At 51.5% G+C, this 24,856-nt stretch overlaps 1 protein-coding gene across 2 annotated transcripts in view; it reads right to left on the bottom strand.

Annotated features, from left to right (window-relative positions):
- Positions 1–24,856, bottom strand: part of ZC3H18 (zinc finger CCCH-type containing 18) — a 49,181-nt gene that overhangs the window by 11,871 nt on the left and 12,454 nt on the right. The window contains exons 3-9 of one of the 2 annotated variants that reach the window (XM_059045895.2): positions 22,742–22,826; positions 21,959–22,030; positions 13,610–13,758; positions 13,220–13,312; positions 12,316–12,473; positions 9,773–9,890; positions 8,151–8,413 (exon numbers count right to left, since the gene is read on the bottom strand). In XM_059045895.2, the coding sequence (XP_058901878.1) occupies positions 8,151–8,413; positions 9,773–9,890; positions 12,316–12,473; positions 13,220–13,312; positions 13,610–13,758; positions 21,959–22,030; positions 22,742–22,826 (938 nt within the window). The remainder of the gene's footprint in view (positions 1–8,150; positions 8,414–9,772; positions 9,891–12,315; positions 12,474–13,219; positions 13,313–13,609; positions 13,759–21,958; positions 22,031–22,741; positions 22,827–24,856) is intronic. The other variant, XM_059045896.2, reaches the window with a different exon arrangement.

The following is a 24,856-nucleotide window of genomic DNA, read 5'->3' as shown; positions in this document are numbered from 1 at the left end:
AAAGATAAGAAAAGATAAAAAGGAGGAAGGTTCTCTTCTAAGAAGGAAGGGTTAAAGAGCGGGAGAGACACAGGGAGAGGGAACGGGCAGCACCCAGGTGGCTTCTTCCCGACTGGACTCGCTCATGCCTCCCGAGGGCCTTCTCTCAGGCCTTCCCCTCGAAGCTACTGGCCTCCCAAGCGCTGGACGAGGTCACCCCGGGGCCCAGTGGACGTGGAGCCGGCTCCCAGGGCCCCGGCCAGGACGGCCATCAGCCTGCAGGACCTGCCAGCTGTGAGCAGCCCTCCTCCAGCCTCCGCAGGGTCCCTCACGCAGACGAGCAGGGGATGGAAGAGGCCCCCTCACTCCCACTCACTTTCCCCAGGGGGCCTGGGAAGGGGAGGGCAGTGCCCAGTGAGTGGCACCGGGGACCACAGACCTGTTGCTTTATTGAATCCTCAGATTTTGAAAACATATTTCAACTCCAATGCGAGGTTGGACTTCAGTTTCTGGGCGGGGTCGTGAAAACTTCGTTCCCAAGGCGAGGCCCTGTCACTCCCAAGCCCACTCCCAAGCTGCCTTCGGTTCTGTGCTGACCCCAGGCCCCACGCCGCTCCCGCTGGGAAGCGCAGCCACGGCCTGACTGCTTTCATATTCACCTGCATTTACCCAGTTCCCAGCAACCCACACGTCTGTAGTTAGGTCAGAACACGTGAGAGACCACGAGTCTGTGCACCTTCTCAGTCGGGCAGCCTCTGTGATTCTGTGCGTTAGGAAAGAAGTTAAAACACAGGTACACCTTTCCTCGAAAACACCCCGGGCACGGTGACTTTCTCAGAGCACGTCAGCAGGTAAGCGGTGAGCAGGACAGATTGGAATGAGCTGAGAAAGATAAGGAACGGTTTCCGGAGCTCTCAGGGAGCGTCTTTCTTGCTCACAGGAAGGAGGTCAGCGCTGGGGATCTGACTTGTTAAGCGCGAGGACGGAGACGGAGCGGAGCGGGGGGGGGCCCGCGGGCCACGGACAGTGTGGCAGGCGTCCGGTGAGAGCGTGGGGCGCCCTCGCGGTGAGCAAAGGCGGGCGACGCCACCATGGGGGTCGACACGGATCACAACTCGTGGCGTTCACATCCCTGAACCCCATGAACTCCACCTATAAGACGACGGCACTGAAGGCAGAGCCACCGTGGCAGAAATGAGGCCGGAGGAGGAGCGGCTCTCAAGGGAACGGGGAGGGAGAAAGCACCAGAAGCAGAGGGAAACCTAACGTGTGTTTTCGCAAAGACAACAGAGTCCCACAGACCAGTCAAGGCAGACCTCAGTGACCTTGTCTCCAGGGCAGCAGAAGGCCAGGCAGCCTCGGCCCACGGGCCGGCGTGAGCCTAACGGAGACGTACGGGCAGGGGTCCAGCCGCCGCTTGGTCAACCGCACACACACAGTAACCTCCCCACCCCCAGGGCCTTCGAGAACAGTGGCTCCTCGCCTGCCCCCAGACCCCCAGGCGGGCACGCTGGAGCAGGGCACCTCCCTGCTTTTGAGTGACAGCCTGCCAGGCTCCAGAGAGTGTGAGGAAGCGGGGACGGCGCTCCCTCACGAGGACTACCGGTCTCCTAGCAAAGGAGAAGCGGCCATTTCAATCAAGAGGCACCAAACCTCACACTACACCCAAATGTTCAGGAAACAGCTTCCAAGCTAACAGGCAGTCTGGGCAAGCCCCGCAGGAAGGTCCTGGTTCCCGTTTCTGTCTGGAATGAAACTCCTCTGCCTGTGCCGAGAACATCCTAATTACCGCCGGCGCCCCACCGGGCAGGGCGCCCCCCCCCCGGCCTGGCTGTAAAGATCAGGAGGACGCCGCACAAAAGGGACTCCCCCACCACAGAGCTGAGCCCCACAGAGCTGGCTGAAAGGCCCTGCTCTCGTCTAGAAATAGCCCAGCTACAGAGTGGGCAAAATGTCTCCAAAGGCCTAATTACAAAGGCAAACCCGGACGAAAGGAGTGGTGCCATCTCCAAACACAGCAACATGGCGTCCGGCCCGGGGGTCTGGAGAAGAGCCAAAAGGAAGTAGGCAGCTCACCAACCGCCTGTCTCAGGGCGACAGCTCGGGCAGGTGAGGGGCAGGGGTCGGAGGTGGCGTAAGAAGGGAACCCCGGGTCCTGCCGGCGTCGGGCAGAGGCAGTGCCCACCCCGCTGTGCGCCCGCCTCCCTCCCCATCCCGGCCACAAGGTGGGTTCTGGGAACTCGTGCTGTTGCAGATGAAACGGAAGACCCATCACCACGCTCAGTCTATCATCATCTCCCACCATGTACATCCGCAGGACCCATAAGTGAGATCCCAGCACAGACTATGCCCCACTGTCCAGAGCCCCTCACACAGAGGTTGGAGACAAGAGCTTCCCAAGTGGTCTTTCTGGATGAAGCTTTGTCAGTCTCTTTGTCTCACGTGAGAGAAGTTCTTTCTATTCAGCTGTTGATGAAAAATTCCCGGGGCTTCCCTGGTGGCACAGTGGTTGAGAATCCACCTGCCAATGCAGGGGACACGGGTTCGATCCCTGGTCCGGGAAGATCCCACATGCTGCAGAGCAACTAAGCCCGTGCGCCACAACTACTGAGCCCGTGCTCTAGAGCCTGCGAGCCACAACTACTGAGCCCACGTGCCACAACTACTGAAGCCCGCGCGCCTAGAGCCCGTGCCCCACAACGAGAGAAGCCACTGCAATGAGAAGCCCGTGCACCGCAACGAAGAGTAGCCCCCGCTCGCCGCAACTAGAGAAAGCCCGCGCGCAGCAACGAAGACCCAGCACAGCCAAAAATAAATAAATAAAATAAACGAATCTATTAAGAAAAAGAAAAATCCCCAACCTGTCAAAGGCTAAATAAACAAGCTCTTCTATAAAAGGGAGGTCATACAAAGGAGTCACGGCAGGGAATGTGGCCACCTCCTAAAGAAGTGGTCACTCCAGCTCTGGCTGATCAAGGAAGAGGAAACAGGAGGCCATGCTGGAAATTCTGCTCTGGTGAAACCCCACCCTCCAGACTGGTCGCAGGGCTGGCGGGGCCCCAGCCAGGGTGATCAAAGATGGAGTTCAAGACTCCAGAGACCAGTGAGCCAGCCTAACCCGAGTGATGGAGTGCCCCCTGCACCCGCCCCGAGAGTAGTAGGTGCTGGGGGTGGAGACCCATGGGAGCAGAACTGAGCCCAAGAGAAGGAAGCAAACCAGGTCAGAGGCCGGCAGCACAGCAGATCGTCGGCCCATGAGAAAAGCTGCATCTGATTTTAGGAAGAATTCACGAAGTTTCCTGAACCCTGACCCGATAGTTCAGCCACTTTCTCACTGAGCCCTTCCTCGTGGGAGACCCTGTGGTGCTGTAAACGTCAGATCTGGAGGCCGTTCTCACCGTGTTCTGCTGCTTGGGAGCCAGGCCAAGACATCCTACTGCCTTAAAAAAAACCCTCCTTTTGGATCTGCTTGTACTTCCCTCTGGAGAGGCCAGGCAGCCCTGGAATGTGAACACAGGCGTCTGTCCCAGGAGCCACAGATGGTCCCTTACGATGGCTTGACTACAATTTTTTGACTTCCGATAGTGCGCAAGTGTCATGCCTTCAGCAGGAGCTGTTCCTTGAATTTTGCATTCGGATCTGTTCCCGGGCAACAAGCCACAGCGTCTCCATCAGCCACGTGACCACAAGGGCAGACAACCACTACACCAAACAACCCTTCTGGACCTAGACAGCCATTCTGCTTTCACCTTCAGTACAGTGTTCAATAAACTACATGAGCTATTCCACACTTTAAAACGTCTGGCAGGTTAGATGCATTTTCAACGTACAGCGGGTCCATTGAGACGTGACCCCTCGTAAGTTGGGTGGATCTGTGGTCACACGCAGACACAGCTGGCCTGCCCTTCCTCAGGGTCTCTAAAGCCACACTCGTGTAGAGACACCCCTGAGCTGGAAATATAGACAGCTACCTGGGAAGAGCCAGCCGGCTCCTTGGAAACAAGCAGAACGTCCTAGTAGGGCTGGGGAAGGCAGCCTGTAGCCGGAGGAAATATGCTCAGAAACCGTGAAACCACAAGAGCGGACTTGCTGATGTGATTCAGGAATCTACAGAGTTACACGCAGTGACACCCGAGCTATCACCTGCCCTTCTTCCTTGGGTCCCTGCTTCCAAGACCAGGCATCTGGGTATGCACGAAAACAGAGCCATCTTTTGAACCTGGAAAGCAGAACACTCTCTCGTGTCACATTAACCCAAAACTCACGACGGCACCTGTCAAGTGCTCACGAGCGCTCCCTCTGTGCCGGGCCCTGAGACTGCAGTGCCCTCTGGGGTTCCATTCTACGAGGGCCACAGATGACAACAGATAAATAAGCGAGTAATATGAGGTCAGGGGGTGCTAAGAGCTGTGAGAACAATAAAGCAGGGTGAGAAGACCGGAATGAGTGGGGTGACCTCTCTGAGCAGTGGGTAAAGCCCTGGAGTCAGGGGCAGTGGCAGAGCAAAGACCGGGGCGGAACGCTCGCGGTGAACGGTGCAGAGGTGGAACAGCTGGCGGGTATGAACAGAAGGGCAAAGGGCTTCTACCAAAAAGGGGCTTCAAAAGGGCCAACAACAGAAAGATCAAAATAAAGCTCTTCAAACACTCAAATGGATATATAAATTTCAGATAACTTAAAGAGTGATTACTGTAACGTAAAAAGATTCATCAAAGCAGCCTTTTAAAGAAAGAACTCTCTCTGGGCTTCCCTGGTGGTGCAGTGGTTAAGAATCCGCCTGCCGACGCAGGGGACACGGGTTTGAGCCCTGGTCTGGGAGGATCCCCCGTGCCGCAGCAGAGCAACTAAGCCCGTGCGCCACAACTACTGAGCCTGCGCTCTAGGGCCCACGAGCCACAACTACTGAAGCCCATGCGCCTAGATACCGTGCTCTGCAACAAGACAAGGCACCGCAGTGAGAAGCCCGCGCACGGCAACAAAGAGTAGCCCCCGCTCGCCGCAACCAGAGAAAGCTCGCATGCAGCAACGAAGACCCAACGCAGCCAAAAATAAATTAATTAATTAAAAGAAAGAAAGAACTCTCTCAATGCGTCTAAAATATGATCTACTCTGAGTGTTCTGTAAAACCTCACTTTGCCCAATGTTAGGAAATAATACAGTAAATTCAAGGAGGTCAGCTCATTGTAATCTAGAGGATGAAAACAGTCAGATCTGGCACTGACCACAAACTAAAATGAAAGATTACAGTCCTGACACTAACTTTCAGAAACAGAACTGCACACAGGATGGAAGTCTGTCCAAACGAAAGGACAAGAATTAGGGATGAGAGCCTTGTTTCATCCACCAAAAAACTGTTAGAACTAATAAACGTATTCAGTACAATTGCAGGATACAAAATCAACACACAAAAATCAGTTGTGTTTTTATACACTAAACAACAAACTATCTGAAAGAGAAATAATCCTATTGATAATCAAAAATAATAAAATACCTAGGAATAAATCTAATGAATGTGGTGAAGGATCTGTACACTGAAAATTATAACACTGATGAAAGAAACCGAAGAAGACACAAAATACTGAAAGATGTTCCACGCTCATGGGTTGGAAGAATTAATATTGTTAAAATGTTTGTAACACCCAAACCAATCTACAGATTCAATGCAAACCTCACCGAAATTCCAACAGCATTTTTCATAGAAATAGAAAAAACAATCCTAAACTTTCAGATTTAGTTATTCTAGTTATTACTTTTAAATGTATATCTCAGAAATAACTAAATTTCCTTGTCAATTGCATTATTATGAACTTTCATCAATTCTTTAACCGTGGTCATTTTTAAGTCTTTTGTCATTTACAGACAGTTCTGGGTATACTCCGATGCTTTTGCAAATATGGTCCTATAAAAGTGTTTCAACTTCAAGGAATTCTTGGAAAAGACTCTGACAAGTACAGGTTTCTGGTAACTGACTGCACTGCTGAACTGAATGAAAAAGCATTTTCAGAACTCTAATGGAAAACTGATGAACTCATAAAAGTGCTAACAAAAGATCAAGATGAAAAAAAAATTAATTACATGGGACTGAATGAACTGATGAGGATGATTATAATTTCTGTGATTCCTGTTTGAATAAAAAAAAAAAAAATCCCACACAGACTCAGAGGCAGAAAATATACAAATCAATATTCACTGCAAAGTAAAGGAGCTGTTACAGTGGAGGATGACTGGACTGAATGTCAATATTATGACACAGTATGAGTGTGTTTCATGTCTGGTAATTGCAGTCATTGTTGCTTTTGTTGTGGTCATCCATTTACAATGCTTGGTGTCAGTCTATTAAAAAAAAAAAATTTGTATGGAACCACAAAAGACCCCAAATAGCCAAAGCAATCCTGAGAAAGAAGAACAAAGCTGCAGGCATCACAATTCCTGATTTTAAGCCGTACTATAAAAGCTGTAGTAATCAAACCAGTATGGTATTGGCGTAAAAACAGATACATAGACCAATGAGCGGAATACAGTGCCCAGAAACAAACCCCTCCATACCCGGTCAAGTAATATTTGACAAAGAAAAGGCAATTATGTGAGGCTGGTGATAACAAGCCGTATTGTGGGAATTGTCCTGCAACATGTAAGTATATCAAATCACCACAGCACACACCTGTAACTCACACAATGCTATATGTCAGCTGTATCTCAATAAAGCTGGAAAAAATAAGAGGCCTTCTCTTAAAAAAAAAAAGGAAGAAAAGGGACATCATAAAGAAAGTGAAATGACAACCCGCAGGATGGGAGAATGCAGTTGTAAAGTATACATCTGATAAAAGACTTGTCCCTAGAAAATATAAAGAACTCTTACAACTCAAATTAAAAACCAAGCAAAAGGGCTTCCCGGGTGGCGCAGTGGTTGAGAGTCCACCTGCGGATGCAGGGGACACGGGTTCGTGCCCCGGTCCGGAAAGATCCCACACGCGGGTGGAGCGGCTGGGCCCGTGAGCCATGGCCGCTGAGCCTGCGCGTCCGGAGCCTGTGCTCCACAACGGGAGAGGCCACAACAGTGAGAGGCCGTGTACTGCAAAAAAACAAAAACAAAAACAAAACAAAAAACCAACCACCAAGCAAAATATCGAAATAGACATTTCTCCAAAGAAGGTACACAAACAGGCAACAAGCACATGAAAAGATGCTCCACGCTGTTAGTCATTAGGGAAATGCAAATCAAACCACAATAAGATACGGTTCCACAACCTCTAGGATGGCTAGGACCTAAAAAATGGGTAATAGTAAGTGTTGACAAGGGTGAGGAAGAAATCCAAACCCTCACATATATCTGGTGGGAATGTGAAATAGTGCAGCTGCTGTGGAAGTTGAGCAGCTCCTCAAAACATTAAGCATATTTAGCATGTGACCCAGGAATTCTACTCCTAGATATATAGATATGAGAGAAATGAGAACTACGTCCACACAAAGACCTGTATGTAAATGTCCACATTCACCATTGCCGAAACGTCGGGACACTCCAGGTGTCCATCAACGGACAAATGGATAGACAAAATGTGGTCCGTCCACATTATAATGCGATAGTATCTGGCTATAGCGAGGAACAAGGTATCGATAGACGCCACGAAGTGGCTGAGCCCTGGAAAACATTATGCTAAGTGAAAGGAGCCAATCACAAAAGGCCACACATTATATGACCCCATTTGTATGAACCAAACCCACAAAGACAGAAGTGCATGAGAGGCTGCCAGGGTCTAGAAAATGGGGAATGACAGCTAATGGGTATGAGGCTTCCTTCTGGGGCACAAAAGTGTTCTAAGATTGTGGTCACGGCACCACGACGCTGTGACTAGGGTATAAACCACTGACACTGGACCCTTTAAATGGGTGCACTGCATGATGCGCGACTCACATCTCAACCAAGTTGTAAGACACACGGGACGTACACGCTTCAGCCAGCGCTACGATCTTCTGCAGAGGACCACGTGTCCCGGGCAGGTACTCAAATACGTGTTTGCGCTTTTGCTTCCAAAAGGCTGCCCGAGACCCCGGAACCGCCCCCCCCGCCCCCCCAGCCCCCCAGCCGGGCCTCCAGCTCCAGCACCCCAGCTCCTGGAGCGCGCCCCGCAGCCCCGCCCCCCGCCCGGGGACAGCGAAGGCAGGCGCCTCACCTTGCTGGCTGCGGGGAGCGGGCCTTGGGCTTCTCCTTGTCCTTCTCGCGCTCCTTGTCGCGGTCGCGGTGCTGTCTGTCCTTCTCGTCCCGCTTGGCGCGCTCCCGCTCCCACTCCTCCTTCCGCCGCTGCCGCTCCTTGTCCCGCTCGCGCTCCCGCTCCCGCTCGCGCTCCCGCTGCCGCCGCTCGCGCTCCCGATCCCGCTCCCGCTCGCGCTCCCGCTCCCGCTGTCTGTTCTCTCGCTCTCGTTCCCGCTCCCTTTCCTTCGTGGAGAAGCCAAACATACGCACATGCCGCGATTAGCCACTCGGAAGGGGAGGCGCGGGGAGGACACACGAGAGCAGCAGCAGGAGACAGAACCGCCGGGGTGGGGGTCTTGTTTCAGCGCTAGAAACGGACTTGAGGCCACATGGTGGGGGTTGCCCTGCAGAGCCTGCCCTTCCAGCATCAGCACCCAGGCCGCTGTGAGCTGGGCAGACCTCTCTGGCCTTAGCTCTTGTCGAGGGATGGAGATGACTGAGCTCTGCACAGGCAGCCTGCCCTGGGCCACAGGGAGACATGGTGGCAGGGACCCCAGCAGGTCCTGCTCCCTTCGAGGCTGCCCCGTCTGTCACGAGGCACCTGGAACCGCAGGCCGGCCCCAGCGAGGAGTCTGCTTTGCCTGCCGGGGAGAGGGCACAGCGTGGTCAACCAGGGGCCCCTTCTCACCACAAGCTCACCATCTGATGGGTTCCCAGACAGTCAGCCCCCTTTGCTCCAAAAAACTCACGAATGTGACTTAAGTCGTGGCACAAAAACTGCTAACCTGCTTTTTTTTTTTTAAGAATAAATTTATTTATTTTACTTATTTATTTTTGGCTGCACTGGGTCATTGCTGCTGCGCGCAGGCTTTCTCTAGTTGCGGCAAGCGGGGTCTACTCTTCATTGTGGTGCGCGGGCTTCTCACTGCAGTGGCTTCTCTTGTTGCGGAGCACAGGCTCTAGGCGCGTAGGCTCAGCAGTTGTGGCGCACGGGCTTAGTTGCTCCGTGGCATGTGGGACCTTCCCGGACCAGGGCTCGAACCCGTGTCCCCTGCACTGGCGGGCGGATTCTTAACCACTGCGCCACCAGGGAAGCCCTGCTAACCTGCTTCTAACAGACCTCTTCCAAGCGGCAGCTTCACGCCAAAAGCAGAGAGTCAGGGACTCAGAGACTGAAGCGCGTATATTCACAAATCTACTGTATCTCAGAGAAGCACCAACAGCAACGGCTGGAAGTGGCCCAGGCAGCCAGCGCATGAGGCGGCACGAGCCGTAAAGGGTGGTCGGTCCTAAGGAGCCTGAAAGAGTGATGTGCTCAAGAGGGTGGGATACACCCCTTGCCGCTGGCATCGGTCACCCAACCAGCAGCTCCGGTGAGAAACAGAGCAAGAGCACAGACCAACCCAAGGAAGGATCTGCTCAAATCACCACAAAGTTAGTCAATGGATCCGAATTAGTTCTCCATGAACAGTCAACCGGGGCTTGAAATTAGTATACCACGCCCACACAGTTAAGCTCATATAAAGTCCTATAAATAAAAAAGGGATGATTTTAATGGGTCCATCAGTGAAGCTCTGACCTACACACGTAAGCCCCACCTACCCGGTAGTTATGGTACGGCTCCGCTTCTGTGTACTGCACCCGGAAATTCTCGTACTGCCCGCCGCGCCAGAACCGCTCTATCTCATAGTCGTAATAAGGGTCTGCGTAAGGCTCAAGTCTGGAAAAAGAGCAAGGAAAAGTCAAGCTTATCGCTTAGGAATATTAACGCCAAAACATGACATAAAATATCTGCAAAGATTCAGACACCACGTGAAAAGAAAAAAACACACCACCATTGCAAGGCTGACTCAATATTAGAAAATGAATATACTAAAGAAAATCACAGACCTACAGAGGAAAATCACAGGATTACACCTACAGATGATGAGAACGTTTGTGACAAAAATCCAATACCCCTTTCTCAATGAAAATAGGAAGTGATCCTTTCTGAACACGGTAACATGCTTTCACACACTTTAGAACTGAAGCCAGCACCTTACTGATTGGGAACGGGGAGGCATCCCCGTTAAGACCCGACAGGCTGAGGAAGCCCAGGGCCTCTCAGGCAGCCCACCCATCTGCCACAGGCGCCGCCGTGGTCAGACCCCAGGAGACCCCAGAACCACCCCAACCTGCACATCAAATGATGCTGTCCATGAAAAGCCAAGACATGCCGGTGAAGCCGATTCAAGTGGCCAGAGGAGCCCAGTAAGGCAGAGGCAGAGAACTTAACACAGAAAAACCAACACCCTTATGCACACAGATAATAACCAGTCGGGAGACAGAGGGTACAGAAAACCCCTCTTGCCCTAGCAAGAAAGAAGGAAACATATTTAGGAACAAAATTCATTTAATCAGAAACGTGCAGAACCTATTTGAAGAAAACTTTAGCACTCTTGAAAGACACAAAAGCACGTGTGAATAAATGAGACCACGTCCCTTGTCTTTGGAAAGGACAACTGAACATCACCAAGAAGTCAGTTCATTTACAAAGCCCTTTGTTAATTTACAAATTGAGGCCAATTCCTGTAAAGATGCTGATGAGTTTCTTTATGCAGCTAGACAACTGATCCTCAGGTTCACATGGACACCAAAACACGTAAGACCAGCCAAGAAACCATGGGAAAAACAAGACACACCCTCCGAGGGACTTCCCCAGCAGAACAGCTGTTAGATGCCGCGCTTCCACTGTAGGGGACACGGGTTTGATCCCTGGTCAGGGAACTAAGAACCTGCACGTCGCACGGCTCGGCCAAATAACAGAAAAAGAAAGAAAGAAAAAAAAGACACACCCTCCGCGACCTCACAACGTCACAGCTGGCCCGGCCCGTGAAGAAACAGACCCACTGAATAAATCAGGAGGTCTCGGAGCAGACCCCTGTGCGGGAGATAAAGGCGGGCCTTCAATCACAAGCACAGGACAGCTGACTAAGCCCTGGGAAGGGGCAAGGAGGCCCCAGCTCCCACACGCACAGACTCAGAGGACCTGCACGGGGCCCTGACTCAAACCCTGGGCGGGGCGCAGGGAAGGGAAGTGTACACCCGGCAGCAGATGGCCCTCGGCGCGGTTTCAGAGTCTTGCCTCCAGACTGACCCTTCCCGTTGGGTAAACTGGCGGGGGAAACAGGGACGCCCAGAGCTTGCAGAGGCCCGAGGCCCCCGCCAGGCCGCGCTGCGTCTGTGTGGCCTGCAGCGGCTGCTTTCTAGGATATCTCTCCCCCAGCACTTGCGGGGTGCCGGCAGGGTGACCCGGGCTGCTCTACCAAGTGACACAGCTGTTTCTCATTCCCAACAGCCAGACGCCTTCCTAACGCTCCAACCCTCACACCGCTCAGGCAAGCACTGGTGATCTTGGAAACGCAGAGCCAACCCTATGGCCTTTTTCTCAGCCTCTGACTGTCGTTTCGGTCAAATCAGTGGTTGTGCTTTGTAGCAGCAAACCTCCACGCACGGTGTCACTGTGAGAGAAGACGATGCTGGAGTCGGCCTGCTCAGGAGAGGCCTGGCCCGCTCGGTCCCGAGAGGTGAGTGCACCGGAGCGGCGCCTGCCCCGGAGCAGACGTGCTGGGAGCCGAGGGCCGTGCTTGGGACGCTACATAGCTCCTCCAGAGCCAACAGGTGTTTCAAACCCATGTACTTCTGCAATTTGTTTTAAAAGACCAGTGATAAAATGTCTGGAGGAAACAATGAAGAAACCTGCCATACTCCCGGATTTTAGTGACAAATTTCACAGCTTTTCCTGGTTCCTGGGGAACTTGGGGAAAAGTGGGGAGGACACTCACGGGGCCCCAGGGGCTTTAGGAGCAGCTGTAAAACCTCTCCGAGCTCTCGTAGGAACCCAAACGGGCGTGAGGCCCCCTGCAGTCACAAGGCCCAGGCACGGAGCTAAAACGTGTCCTCCCCAGAAGCAAAACAACACGGAAAGTCAGCTGCAAACTGCCTGAGACGCTCTTGGGGAGGCCATCCTCAGGCTGGCGGGTGGAGAGGCCCCAACGTGCCCTGGGTAACCTCAGCGCTGCTGCTCTCCAGAGTCCAAGCCCCACGCAGCTGGGGACACTGAATTCTCTCTCAACAGGGAAGGAAGAGGCAGAGCCATTCCTTACGCTGTGTCTCTAACATCTCTTGTGATCCGATAGTTCCAATCTCGGAAAACTTCGTTTTCTTTGTCAAACTCCCGTTCGTCTTCACCAATGGTCACCGTAAACCTTTTCTCTTCAAAGTCAGGCTCTTGTTCCTTTCGAATGGTTGCTTTTTTTAAAACCTACCATTGTAAGAAGAGAGAAGCCAACACCAGTTACTGTTAGGAAAACAAAGGGGGATCCTGTCCCGACTGACCCCGGAAGCCTGGGCTGGAGCGGCAGGAGAGCACGACCCAGCACTCACTGGGGACACGCCTGAGCTCCGTGCTGGGGCTGGACGCGGGACCCCACGCACGCTTCTGGGCAACAGGAGCGCCCGGTCCCTGCAGACACAGTGAGCCCTGCACTCAGGAGCTCACCCAGCTCTGGGAAGAGGTGACGGGGTGGCGACTCCGTTCCCAGGGCTGGCACCGACCCAGGGGACTGCAGACGTGCCCTCAGTGGGGAGGCAGGAGGTGTGCTCCAGAGGCACCGGGAGCGGGTCAGGGCTGGGGGCGGGCGCGTGCCGAGGGCAGGAAGAGCTTTGCTTCAGCCTGCCACGTCCCTGAAGGGAAGGCGGCCCGAGCCGTGAAGGGTAAGCCCGGGCACCCGTGCGGCCTAGAGTGGGGGGAGAGAGGGGAGGCCGCAGGGAAGCAGGAGCACCAACTCTCTGCGGAGTGCCTCCAAGGGGCCGGGGGCTGCGGCTCTGGCTCAGGCACAGCCCGGTACACCGCAAGCCCCGGGAAGACCGCGGGCCGTGCTCCCGCTGGGGCCTCCCTGGCCGCCTGGGCTCTGCCATGCCCTAGCAGGCCTCGGAGAGACAGAAATGCTAGCCGTGCGCGAGGACCGCCACAAGTTTTCTTCTCGGGTTCTCTGCTGATTCCATTACCTCCTTTGCATGCCGGAGTCCTCGTTCCCAAGCACTCTCCGTAGGGGGCTCTGGAGGGGGTGGAGGCAAAATTTCATCAACTACTGGCCCACCCTATTAAAAAATGAGAAGGGAAAAGTTAAGAGAGCAAGCAAACTTTCACATCTATACAAAAAAGGGGGAGCAAAAACACCAAGTAGAACACCAGTCGGCTTACTGCCTGCTCTCTCCCCCAAGCCTCGCTCCGCCCAACCCCGCTGCCCTGAGCCTGGGGGCCTCTGCCTGGAGACACCAGAGCAGCCAGGAGGCGGAAACGCCTGCCATACGAGGTGTACTAGCGTGCTTTGAGTCGGAGAGTCACAAACAGAGCTTAGGTGTGATTTGCTAGCAATGAAAGAGGTGTTCACGCACCCACGGGTTGGCAGGCATCAGAGGGTGAGGTCCGAGAGGCGGGGCACCGTTGGGCGGGAAAGGTTCAGCTTTGGTGATGAGGGAGTAGTTGCCCTTGTCGTTGACTCCAGGGTGTATAAACCTGCAGTTCATGCCCCAGGTACAGTTCCCTACGGAAATAAAAGCCAGGTCAGAAGGGGTGCCCGGCCCAAGCGCACAGGTCAGCTTCCCCCTGCTCCCCCGGCGCCGGGCCAGGCAGACAGGCGGCGGGCCAAGCGCGGCCCGGCCACCGCACGGGGCCACAGCAGGCAAGCCTGGAAGGTCTGGGACTGTCTCGTGAGCGGCACCTCGAAAAGGGCTCCCGCAGGGCCCCTGTCCCACAGTCACCGTGGGAACACTTCATTTCCCCTGAAACAGAGAGGCCCGAGAGCGCCCCGACGGTCGGGACGGCCCTGCCTTGGGGTTTGCTGCTCAGGACACGTGTGCCCCGGGGAGCCTTGCAGGTGCACCGACAGGGTCCTTGTTCTGACTCAAAAGACTGCCCGTACGGAAACAGGTATCAACCAGAAGCACAAAAATGATCAGAATTCTGCACGTTTATGCCAGGGTGGTCTTTACCAGCTCTGTACCTTTGCATTTCTCCTACCAAACCACTTCAGGCTATTTCTGGTACTTAAAAAAATGCATTAGAGAGAAAAAACACATAGACAGCAATGATAAATTGGGTGTTTATACTTTACAACAAAGAATTAAGAAGGTCAACTTTTAGCATTACTCAGCAACAGAACACCAAGATTATTCAAGAAAACCACTTGACTTTTCAGCACAGGAGGCAAGAAGTCTACATTTTAAAATTAATTAGTGAGTGAATGAATCACTTTCTTAAAATTTAATTTTTTGAATAGATAATATATACATAGGCTTAAAAAATAAATTTGGCATACAACATCTAAGCGGTTTTAAAAAACATTTTCAATCGGTTAGCATGTAGTTAAATTGTAAGCCATCTTTTAATGTATATTCACTTCTAAACATGATATTCCATGTGAATGTTTCTGTCGACAAAATACGTTTTTTCTTGTATCATGTACACTAAAGAGAAATAATCATTTGGTATTTAAGGAAACAATAAATTTTACCTTTTAAACATTATGAATATTTAAACTTGTATTAAAACCAACTTAATAATACAATGCTCCAAATTAAATATGAAATAAAGTACACTTAAAAAATTGCTTCTCTGAGAATGCAAAAATAACCAATTAACTCTTTAATTTCTAAAAGTGTTTGAGAGATCACATATAAGTCAGAGGCTGGGACATATATACTACAGGGGCTTCAAAATCCCAGAGACACCGAGAGTTTCAAAGAAAAAAGACTATGCAGTCATATCTCTAAATAAAGAATTCCAAAACATCATATACTTCTTCAATGCTTGACTCTTATAAACTCACATCATAGTCCACACTGCTTATGTAGTTAAAAAGTAACAAGAGCTCATTGCAGAAAACTGTAAGCACAGGAAAGCATTAACACTATAAACCACAGCTGTTCTATAATTTTTTAAAATCTAAAATAAATACGTGGGTAGCAGATAAATGAGTATTTGTGATTCTCTGTTCTTCCTGTATTTAAAAAATTTTCAAAACAAAACAAAACAGGCCCACTGACAAAGAAAGCTCTTTCGTTCCCCATGTTGGCAGGGGAGGGAGGAGGGGCGGGGGATGGGCGGAGCTGAGGGAGGAGGGTGAGAGGCAAGGGCAGGGGCATCAGCGCGAGACCCGCCCCCGGCCCCGCCCCCAGAGTGCTAAGGTCCGCACCGCACGTGTCTGGGCCCCCGGCCTCTGAGGAGGAGGAGAAGACTACTCCCGAAGAAGTGTGGTCCGTGTACACACGGGCACGGACAGAAGCCCCACGCCTGCGGCAGAAGAGCAGCAAGAAGAGTGTAATCCCACCCGCCTTTCGGAAAGTGAACTTTTAATTGTGTAGAGAAAGGCCCGAAAGGATACACTCCAAACTGTTATTGTTCTGACTGTCAGCACATATTACTTTTATAATTTTAAAAAGCAATTTATTTGGAAAAAAAATTCTCCAGGAAATGGAAGCAAAAATCGATCTACTGGTTTAAAAACTGTACAGTCTTCTGCTTCTAAATGAAACTTCACGAACACAAAATTTACGTGGATTGAGACTGTGACTGGATGACTAAACAGCCTGACTATTCTGTAAGGACTCTGCGTGGACAGGGATGTGAGCCCAAAAGGAACAAGGAGAAAGGATCTGGGAGTTCCCTGGTGGTCCAGTGGTGAAGGGCTCGGCGCTCTCACTGCCGGGGCTCGGGTTCAATCCCTGGTCCAGGAGCGAAGATCCTGCAAGACTCATGGCACAGCCAAAAAAACACAAAAACCCAAAACCACACAACGAAAAAAGGATGCAGCGTGGCAGTGTGGTGCGGGGCTCGGTGAGGCACGGGAATGCAGGTCAACAAAGGCATCCAAGTACTCAGAGAGGCCCTCAGTGATGTTTCCCCACCTCCAGGGCCCTGCACCAAAGGCAGGGATCCGTTTGTGGGGGATCGATAGATCAGTCAATCAGTACATCCATCCCCATTTTTTTCCTGGTTGTATGATACACTCTGTGTTGAGCCCCGCTTTTCTTCACTACACAATAAATATACCTACAAAAAAGGAACCTGCAAGCTCAAAAGTAACAAACCCAAACTCTACCAGTGAAACAGACACATACACAGAGAAAGCCTACCTGAGGCTCAGCAGAAACCACGGACCCGAACACAGAGACGACAGGAAAGGAAAACACACCACACACAGCAGCCCAAGGAGGCCGTCTCGCTCACGGCGTGAGGGGAGCAGAAAGCGCCTGTTTCTGCGGGCCCATGTGTGAGTGCGGCTGCCGCTGGGTCCAGAAACACCACAGACCTTAAAATTCTGACTGCTGGTCTGACTGGCGTCAGTGTGGTGCCTCCAGACGGCGTTTATAAGCCGCATGTCACCGCATTTGCGAGGCGTCCCACTGCAACAGCGGAGACAATTTGACAGTCTCTCTCTAGTGTCCATACAAAATGCTTGCTTCACACTAGAATCTTAAACAAAGACTTTATTTCTAAATAAGACACAGTGTTCTTTCTTAAATATTCCTTGGTCCCATTTCCTGTTAGTCTAAACAACTCAGAATAAGTAACAAATATAGGGATTGTCAAAATAAAGAAGTTTAAGGTGCTTCATGGTTTTTAAAAATGACTTCCTAAAAGGAAGGCAGAATATATAAAAATCTAATAATTAAATATTAAAGACCAACCCAAGATGCACAAACGCTTATTCTAACAGGCATAAAATCCAACGCCCTGTCGCATATAAACTTTTCATGAAAGAACACAAAAAACTCCAGACTCCCCTACGTCACAGAGAACTGTGACAGACAGCTACAGCCACGCGGAGCAGAATCCTGAGATATTCTAACTTCTGAAGGAACACAGTCATCATGGCAGCTGAAAGAATTAAAATAATTTCTGCGCTGCTTCTCTGTGAACAACATAGGCCAGTGGTTCTTGTAACTTTTTGGTCTCAGGACCCCCAAAGAGCCTTTGTAACGATTATATTTATTGATATATAATAATTGATTATATTAATTGATATATTTATATTGGAAATTAAAACAGAAAATTTTAAAGACATAAAATATAACGTATGTAATTTTATGTTAACAATAGTTGTTAACATAAAAGTTTTATGAAAACGTTTGAAGACTACTTAGCGATAGGAGTAGCATTGTCTTCCTTTTTGCAAATCCCTTTAATGTGACGTTAGAATGAAAGACGGCTGGGTTCCTACAGACAACTGTGCCCGGCATCCCACCTGCTGTGCCGGGCGGCTTCAGAGAACGAGGTGCAGCCGGCCCGGGGACACCCACGACAGCCTCTCCAGACACTCCGCATGTCCTCTGAGGCTCCGTTACAGCGAGCTGCAGTCCTATCACTGAACTTCTCCAGCTCTTGGGCGGAAGGCCACCAGTCCACCTTGACCTGTGAATGGCTTTCCACCCAGGTGTGCTTTTGTGACATCACACGACGGTCGTGTGGAAAAGGCATCAAACCCTGCAAAGCTGTCAAGTTCTCCAAAATTCTGATTTTCACTTGAGAGCCTGAACCTTAACACTAGCACAGTCACTGTCCTGGTCTCCCAGGTGTCCTGGAGGAGACTTGGCCATCTGGGCTCACAGCCACAGCTGGCACGCCCTGCCTGGAGGCGCCCCTCACGCCTCAGTGTCAGCAGAGGAACCCCGTGCGCACCTGTAGTTTCGTCAGGCGGAAGAGCGAAAAGACACACGCTGAGGGGCTGTGGCGGGGTGATGGAAATATTCTACATCTGGACTGTGGTGCTAGGTGCACAACTTGGTAAAGTAACAAAAATCACTGGACATTTAAAACAGGCGAATTTTATGGCACTTAAATTATACTCCGATAAAGTTATTAAAAAAAAAAAACACCTAGACTCAAAAATAAAGCTTAACTATGGATCTCCCTGCTCTATCCCGGATGTCATTTCTCGGTGCACATACAGGGGGCGACACCTGCCAACTGGCGCTGCTAGTGTTAGAGCACTGACCTCAGGGCGCTCCTGGGTCTTAAGAACACACCCCGAGACCTGCTGCTTTAAACACAAGAGGATGCAGGGATTAAAAAATGGGCAGTAGGGACTTCCCTGGTGCTGCAGTGGTTAAGAATCCACCTGCCAATGTAGGGGACCATGGGTTCGAGCCCTGGTCCGGGAAGATCCCACATGCCGCGGGGCAACTAAGCCTGTGCGCCACAACTACTGAGCCTGCGCTCTGGAGCCCGCGAGCCACAGCTACCGAGCCGGCATGCCACAACTATTGAAGCCCGCGCGCCTAGAGCCCGTGTCCCGCAAAAAGAGAAGCCACCGCAATGAGAAGCCCGCACACCGCAACGAAGAGCAGCCCCTGCTCGCCGCCACTAGAGAAAGCCCGCGCGCAGCAACGAAGACCAAAAATAAATTAACAAGAAGAAAAAGGCAGCAAACGTTTCTCAAAAGAAGATACACAAATGACCAAAGAGTGCATGGCAAGATGGTCCACATCACTAATCACGGTGGAATGTAAATCAGAACCCCAGGTCACACCCACGGCGATACTATCGCAGCATCGGAAAGCAAGAGTTGGCGAGCAGAGCCGGAACCCTGTGCTCAGTGGTGGGATGCAAAGCGATGCGGCCGTTGTGGACAGCAGCAGGGGGGCTCTTCCAAATGTTAAGAACACAACTACCACGTGACCCAGCCATCCCACCTGCGAGCACATACTCCAAAGATGTGAAAGCAGGCTGTCAGAGAGATGTCTGCATACCCACGTTCACAGCAGCATTATTCCTAATAGCCAAAAAATGGAAGCAACCCAAATGTCCACTGATGGATGATGGGTAAGCAAAATGTGGTTCAACCACACAGTGGAATATTGTTCCGTCTTGAGAAGGAAGTGAATCCCGACACCTGCTACAGCCTGGATCACCCTTGAGGACACTGTGCTGAGTGAAATAAGCCAGTCACAAATGGACAGATCCCATAAGACTGCACTTGTATTAGGCACATGGCGTAGTGGGATTCAGAGACAGAAAGGAGAAGGGCAGATGCCAAGGGCTGGGGAGCTAGTGTTCAATGGAGACAGTTTCAGTCTCACATGATGAAAGGAGTTCTGAAGACGGACGGTGGTGCTGGCCACAATGTGAAGGCACTGCATGCCAAGGAAATGTACACTTAAAAATGGCTACGATGGTAAATTTTATATTGTGTATTTTACCACAATTTTAAAAAGGGAAAGAATGAGGGTGGGAGAGAAAAAGAGATCATGAAGGAGAGGACTCAGGAGGCCTGGCCCACAGAACGGGCTGGGTGCTACTGACAGCTAGGGAATCAGAGACCCAAAGCACAACACAGTTTAAAGAAAATGCTATTTATGCCTTTGTGGATAGAACTTCATGTCTTGATGACTCAACCTAAATATAAGACAGGTAAAAATACAACATAAACAAAGTATTGGTGTTTTAAAACGTTTCAATTTGTATTCCTAAGTACATTTTGTTGTCAATGGTCACAAATATCAATGTGTCCATTGGGGCAATTTAACAATAAACCTGCAGATCACAATAACAACAGAAATAGAGCTAGCAAACATTTTTTATTTTTTTCTTTCTTTTTTTTCCGGGCCTCTCACTGTTGTGGCCTCTCCCGTTGCGGAGCACAGGCTCCGGACGCGCAGGCTCAGCGGCCACGGCTCACGGGCCCAGCCGCTCCGCGGCACGTGGGATCTTCCCGGACCGGGGCACGAACCCGTGTCCCCTGCATCGGCAGGCGGACTCTCAACCACTGCGCCACCAGGGAAGCCCCCAAACATTTTTTAAAAAGCATTTTCAAAGATATAATTTACATACCATAAAATACCCCCATTTAAAGTGCATAATTCAGTGGGTTTTAGTACATTCACAAAGTTGTGCAACCGTTGCCACTACCTAACTCTAGAACATTCCATCCCCCAAAAGGAAACCCTGTACTCAATGGCTACCCATCCCTCTCTGGCCTAGACAATGGCTAACCTACTTTCAGTCTCTATGGATCCGCACACTCTGGACAGTTCCTGTAAGTGGCACCGTACAACATGGGGCCTTTTATGACAGGCTTCTTTTACTTGGCAGTGTCCTCCAGGTGCCACTGCGTTGTGGTATCAGGATGGGTCTCATTTTGTTTATCCGTTCATGAGCTGACGGGACACGGGGTTGCTTCCACACCGTCACGTAGCTGTTATGTCTATGCTGCTAGTATGGGCCTTTGCGTGGCTCACACCTTCATTTCTGGTGGACAGACACCAAGGAGGGGAGCGGCCGGCTCAGAGAGCAGCTCTGCCCTTCACGCTGAGCAGGCTGTGCCCAGGGCAGCCACATCGGTTCACGTTCCCACCAGCTGGATATGAGGTTCCATTTCCCCACAACCTCCCCAAACACGAAAAGCTTCATTTTATTTTTAAAGTGACTCTCTTGCTACTTGGAGAGAACTGAAACACATTCATCTCAGTTCAACACCAATCTTACAAACTGCAGGTAAGCAAAAATATTTACATCCAAAACCTTTCTCATAACTAAGAAAAAGCAGGATATGTTCCAGAACACCCATTTCCTTCTGTACTCTATCGCATTATTCTGTAGAATAAACAAACAGTACGGAGGAAAGGTGACTAAATATTAAAAAAATACATTCCTGAAACAAGTTACTGAACAGGCCTAATTAAACTGCAAAAAAGGCCACTTACCACTGCGAAATGCCTGACCCACTGGTCTCACTCCCCGAAACCCCAACTGGGCACTCGGTGTGACTCCCCTCCTACTGTGCTGTGACCCCAAGGCGTCCCTGGAGAGGCGCCCTGTCCTCGTCTGTCCAGGAACCTCCCGACGGTGCTGACCTGCAGTACCACCACTAACTTCGCTTCACGGCGTGTGTGCTTCTGGGGCTAAATTCTGGAAAGTACTTCAGCAGTGGGACCCCAAACACCTGGACCAGAGCCTCTGTGACCTCAACAGTGGATGCTGCTGCCTCCTGCCCTTGCTGCCAGGGGGGCCTCTGGCTGGTCTTGACCGATGGCCAGGTTTCTGAACCACACGGTTTGCGGACACTGCTAACCGGAAACGACCGCAGTACATATACATGTTGTATGCACGTGTGTTTGTCTCCATCATTTTACTCCAGAAATTCCAGAGATGGGCCGACGTCATTATGAAAAAGAAGTCTTCGGCTTAAGTTTAAATTTTCTGAAATAATGACACTTCAAACACCAAGGCCTTTGAAGACCTGTAACAATTTACTTTCTACAAGGTACCGCACACGTATCTGCATCCCGAGGGCGGCTACGCTCCCGTTCCACGGGCACAGCGCACACGGCCACACACGGAGCCACTGCGTGGCCGTCTAACTCGGACGAGCCGGACTCCCCCACCCGGCAGAAACCAGCAGCACAGAATTAGCACGGCCAAGAGGACACGCCCCCAGCACGCGCTGACCGGGGTCCCGACTGTTCCTGTGTACCCTCATCCTTGGGTCACCTCGGGACAAGGGACGGGCTTGTTCGAGGCCACATGTAGGACGGGGCTCCACCGCCCCCATACCCCCCGTGCCCCCACAACCCGTGCAGGCAGCACGCAGCTCCCGTGAGCCTTGTCATGGCCGCTCTCTGCCCTCAGAGCCCCCCCCTTCCCCTGGCTTCACGGCAGTGTTCTGGATCCAGGAGAAAGGAGTCTGGCCTCCGGAGCAGGGGGACTGTGAGGTACTTAAGAGATGAATAGCGTATATTTTGTACCTTTAACCTGGCCTCTGAATGGTATGGAATTTGATATTGGTGAAGGAGGAGTGGACAATGGTGTCACAACATCTGGAAAAGAAGTACAGGAAGCTCTTGTGAACGTTAGGCCGCACGGGTGGGCTGGGTCACTGTGCGAGGCATCTAGGGTCAGAGCAGAGCCCAGGGCAGGAGAGCACCTTCCGCCGCGCACGGGAAACGTTCAATCGCAGACGCACACCGGACGGTGCCGTGACACACGTCTTCCCGGCTTCGGTGCCCGCTGCTCTCCAGCCCTGCCACACTGCCCCTGTCACAGCTACGCGACTCACTCCGTCCACTTTTCAGGAGGGAGGGGCCTTGCTGCCTTCAGAGGCCAACCTTCTCTAATTAGACGTCCATTCCAAATGAAAGATATGCCTCTGAGACATCTTGCAGAAAGTGGCAACTCCCCTTACAGAGGTGGGAAAATGTCACAAGTGGTGGCTGGGGCATTTGGCCTTGTAAGAAGGACCACTTAGAAAAAGAGTTAATATTGTCTACAGTGAAGATACAGGTCTGTGCTAGGCAGGTGGGCCTGGCATCCCAGGGTGCAACGAGCAGGCTGTCTCCCCTCCAACAGAGGCATTAGAGGGACCAGGAAAGGCCCACAGCTGACATCGAAGCACTGCCGCTGCCGCCACAGACCGGCCCTGCCAGCCCTGAGAACTGCCCTGCACAGGCCCAGGGCTGAAGCACCACCGCAGTCCCAGGAAAAGCCGAGGCCACACAAGCGGGCCGCGCAAAGGCCCCTCGCTCAATTACCTTTCATGAAGAATCGGCAGGTGGGACGAGGCCTCACCTTCCTGTCACTGGGGTCCTTCACTTCACCCTCCTCCAGGTCATCATCCTGAAACAGAGGACAACGTGACTTGAAGAGAGACTTGTCTCCATGAGGGCAAGAGGGGGGAGGGGCATCTACCACCACGCACGGCCTTCACTAAAGCAGAAAGGGTACTGTCACAAGACTCAGGTCTTGGCCACTCACGTGGCCAAGTTCACGTACATTTTCCAAACCTTAGGCGCCTCATCCGCACGATGGGGAATCTCTCAAAGCTTATCCACAGAAGTGCGGCATCACACAAGACAAACCACGTTCTGTGAAGTCCGTGATGCATGGTAAAAAGCAGGGTGTCATCACGTTTCTCTTAATTAGCAATTCTGGGCAGGAAATGGCTACACTTCAGGTTTTTAACATTTTTTACATTTAAACAAAATTTACAGGACAAAATACTTTATGTCCTTTAAATTAGACACTTTCTCTAATTTAAAAGTCTGGGGGCAACGGGGGGGGGGGAATTTAGGCGACTCAGGCCAGCAAGCGTATCCACCCTCAGCTTAGACCTGGGCCCTTCTCTTCTGCTTCTTGGTCCAGAGATCCTAACCTTGGCTTCAAACAATGCAGGAGTGTTTAAAGACCACAGCCCGGGTGGGTCTCTCCCCAAGGGATTCCGAAGAGCAGTCTCGACTTGGACCACCGCTCTGCGCCCTCCTCAGTCCCCGCCCGTGCCCCCGAGACCCCGCCCCGGGACCGCCCCCAGCTTGGGCGGGTAGCCAGCGCCCTGCTACCTTAGTTAAGTAGGTGAGTCCAACACGGAGCTCCTCACTGCCCCCCACCCCGCCCCCCGGGTCCCAGCCCATTGCAGAGCGCCCTCATGTGGTCAACGCAAGGGATCCCAAGCAGGGCAGAGGCCTGGGAGTCACCTGGACCTTTCTCTCCCCATCTCCTGCGACGCCACCCTCGTCCAAACTACTGCCCAGTCCCACCTGGCCTGGGGGCTGCTTCCTGATGGGTGGCCACACTCCTGAACCCGTTCCACAAGCTCCCCGCAGTGCCGTGAACTTTGCAAGTCTGGCCTGACCATACTCTCATGTAACTCATCTCACGTCCAGATCGCAGCTGAGTCCCCTTCCTCAGGGCCGCCCATCTCCCTTCACAACCGGTCCCACAGCCCCCTGCCCCTGGAGCACGGGTCCCGGCCGCCGCGGCGGCGCCCAACCGGACCCTGCCCTCTGCTTACCACGGGTCGCCGCTCCGAGCACAGCCTCAGGCTCAGAGTAGACAGCAAGTGTTGGTTTTCACCGAACAAAGAAATACTGAAGGCAAACCCTAGATTGATGATGACTGATTTTAAAGCTTAATATTTGTATAATTTTTGCCTTAAAAATACCAAGCTATTAAAAGGCATTTTATAACAAAAAAGAACAGATGCCTTAGAGTTATATCCCTTAAAAGAGAGTCAGCAGAGTTTCTTTTAGAGAGAAAAGTAAGTTATTCAAGGTTTTTTTTTTAAAGGTCCCGAGAATTTATTCATCTTATACCTGAAAATCTGTACCCTGTGAACAACATCTCCCCATGTTCCCGACCCCTCAAATGATTTCAGTTTGAGGAAAATGCGCTGATTTTATGCTATACGGCAGAAGACCCCACCCTTCTGGTCTCCCAGCCGTGTGTTCCTTTCACTACTTCCCTCCCGGCATAACCTCAAGGTGCTATTACCTATTACACACGAGCTCACATCTAAGTTGAGAGCAGATTCTGTTTGTTCTCATTAGAAAAACAAAACTCTTTTGAGAGGTCAGAACTCACCCAAATCTTCTGCTTTGTTTGGAAATCAATGCACAGGAGTTGAAATGATAAGTACAGAGTGACTGCTTTTCAGAAATCAAGATTCCGTCAGTGCACTAGAATGGGTTAAAGAGGTGTTTGTGCAAAGGTGTTACTCTCCATATTCACAAGAGCAACGAGGAGCCAGCTCCCTAGCTCAGACGGGAGGGGGGCGGGGGGCGGGGGGCGGCCACCTGAGCCACGAGCCACCAGGGAGTACTGGGCGGCTTCCCAGACGCCAAGCAGGCGAAAGCATCAACACATCACTCAGC

The sequence above is a fragment of the Kogia breviceps genome, chromosome 18, assembly GCF_026419965.1.
Source record: "Kogia breviceps isolate mKogBre1 chromosome 18, mKogBre1 haplotype 1, whole genome shotgun sequence".
NCBI lineage: Eukaryota > Metazoa > Chordata > Mammalia > Artiodactyla > Physeteridae > Kogia > Kogia breviceps.
This window is presented reverse-complemented; position numbering and strand designations above follow the sequence as displayed.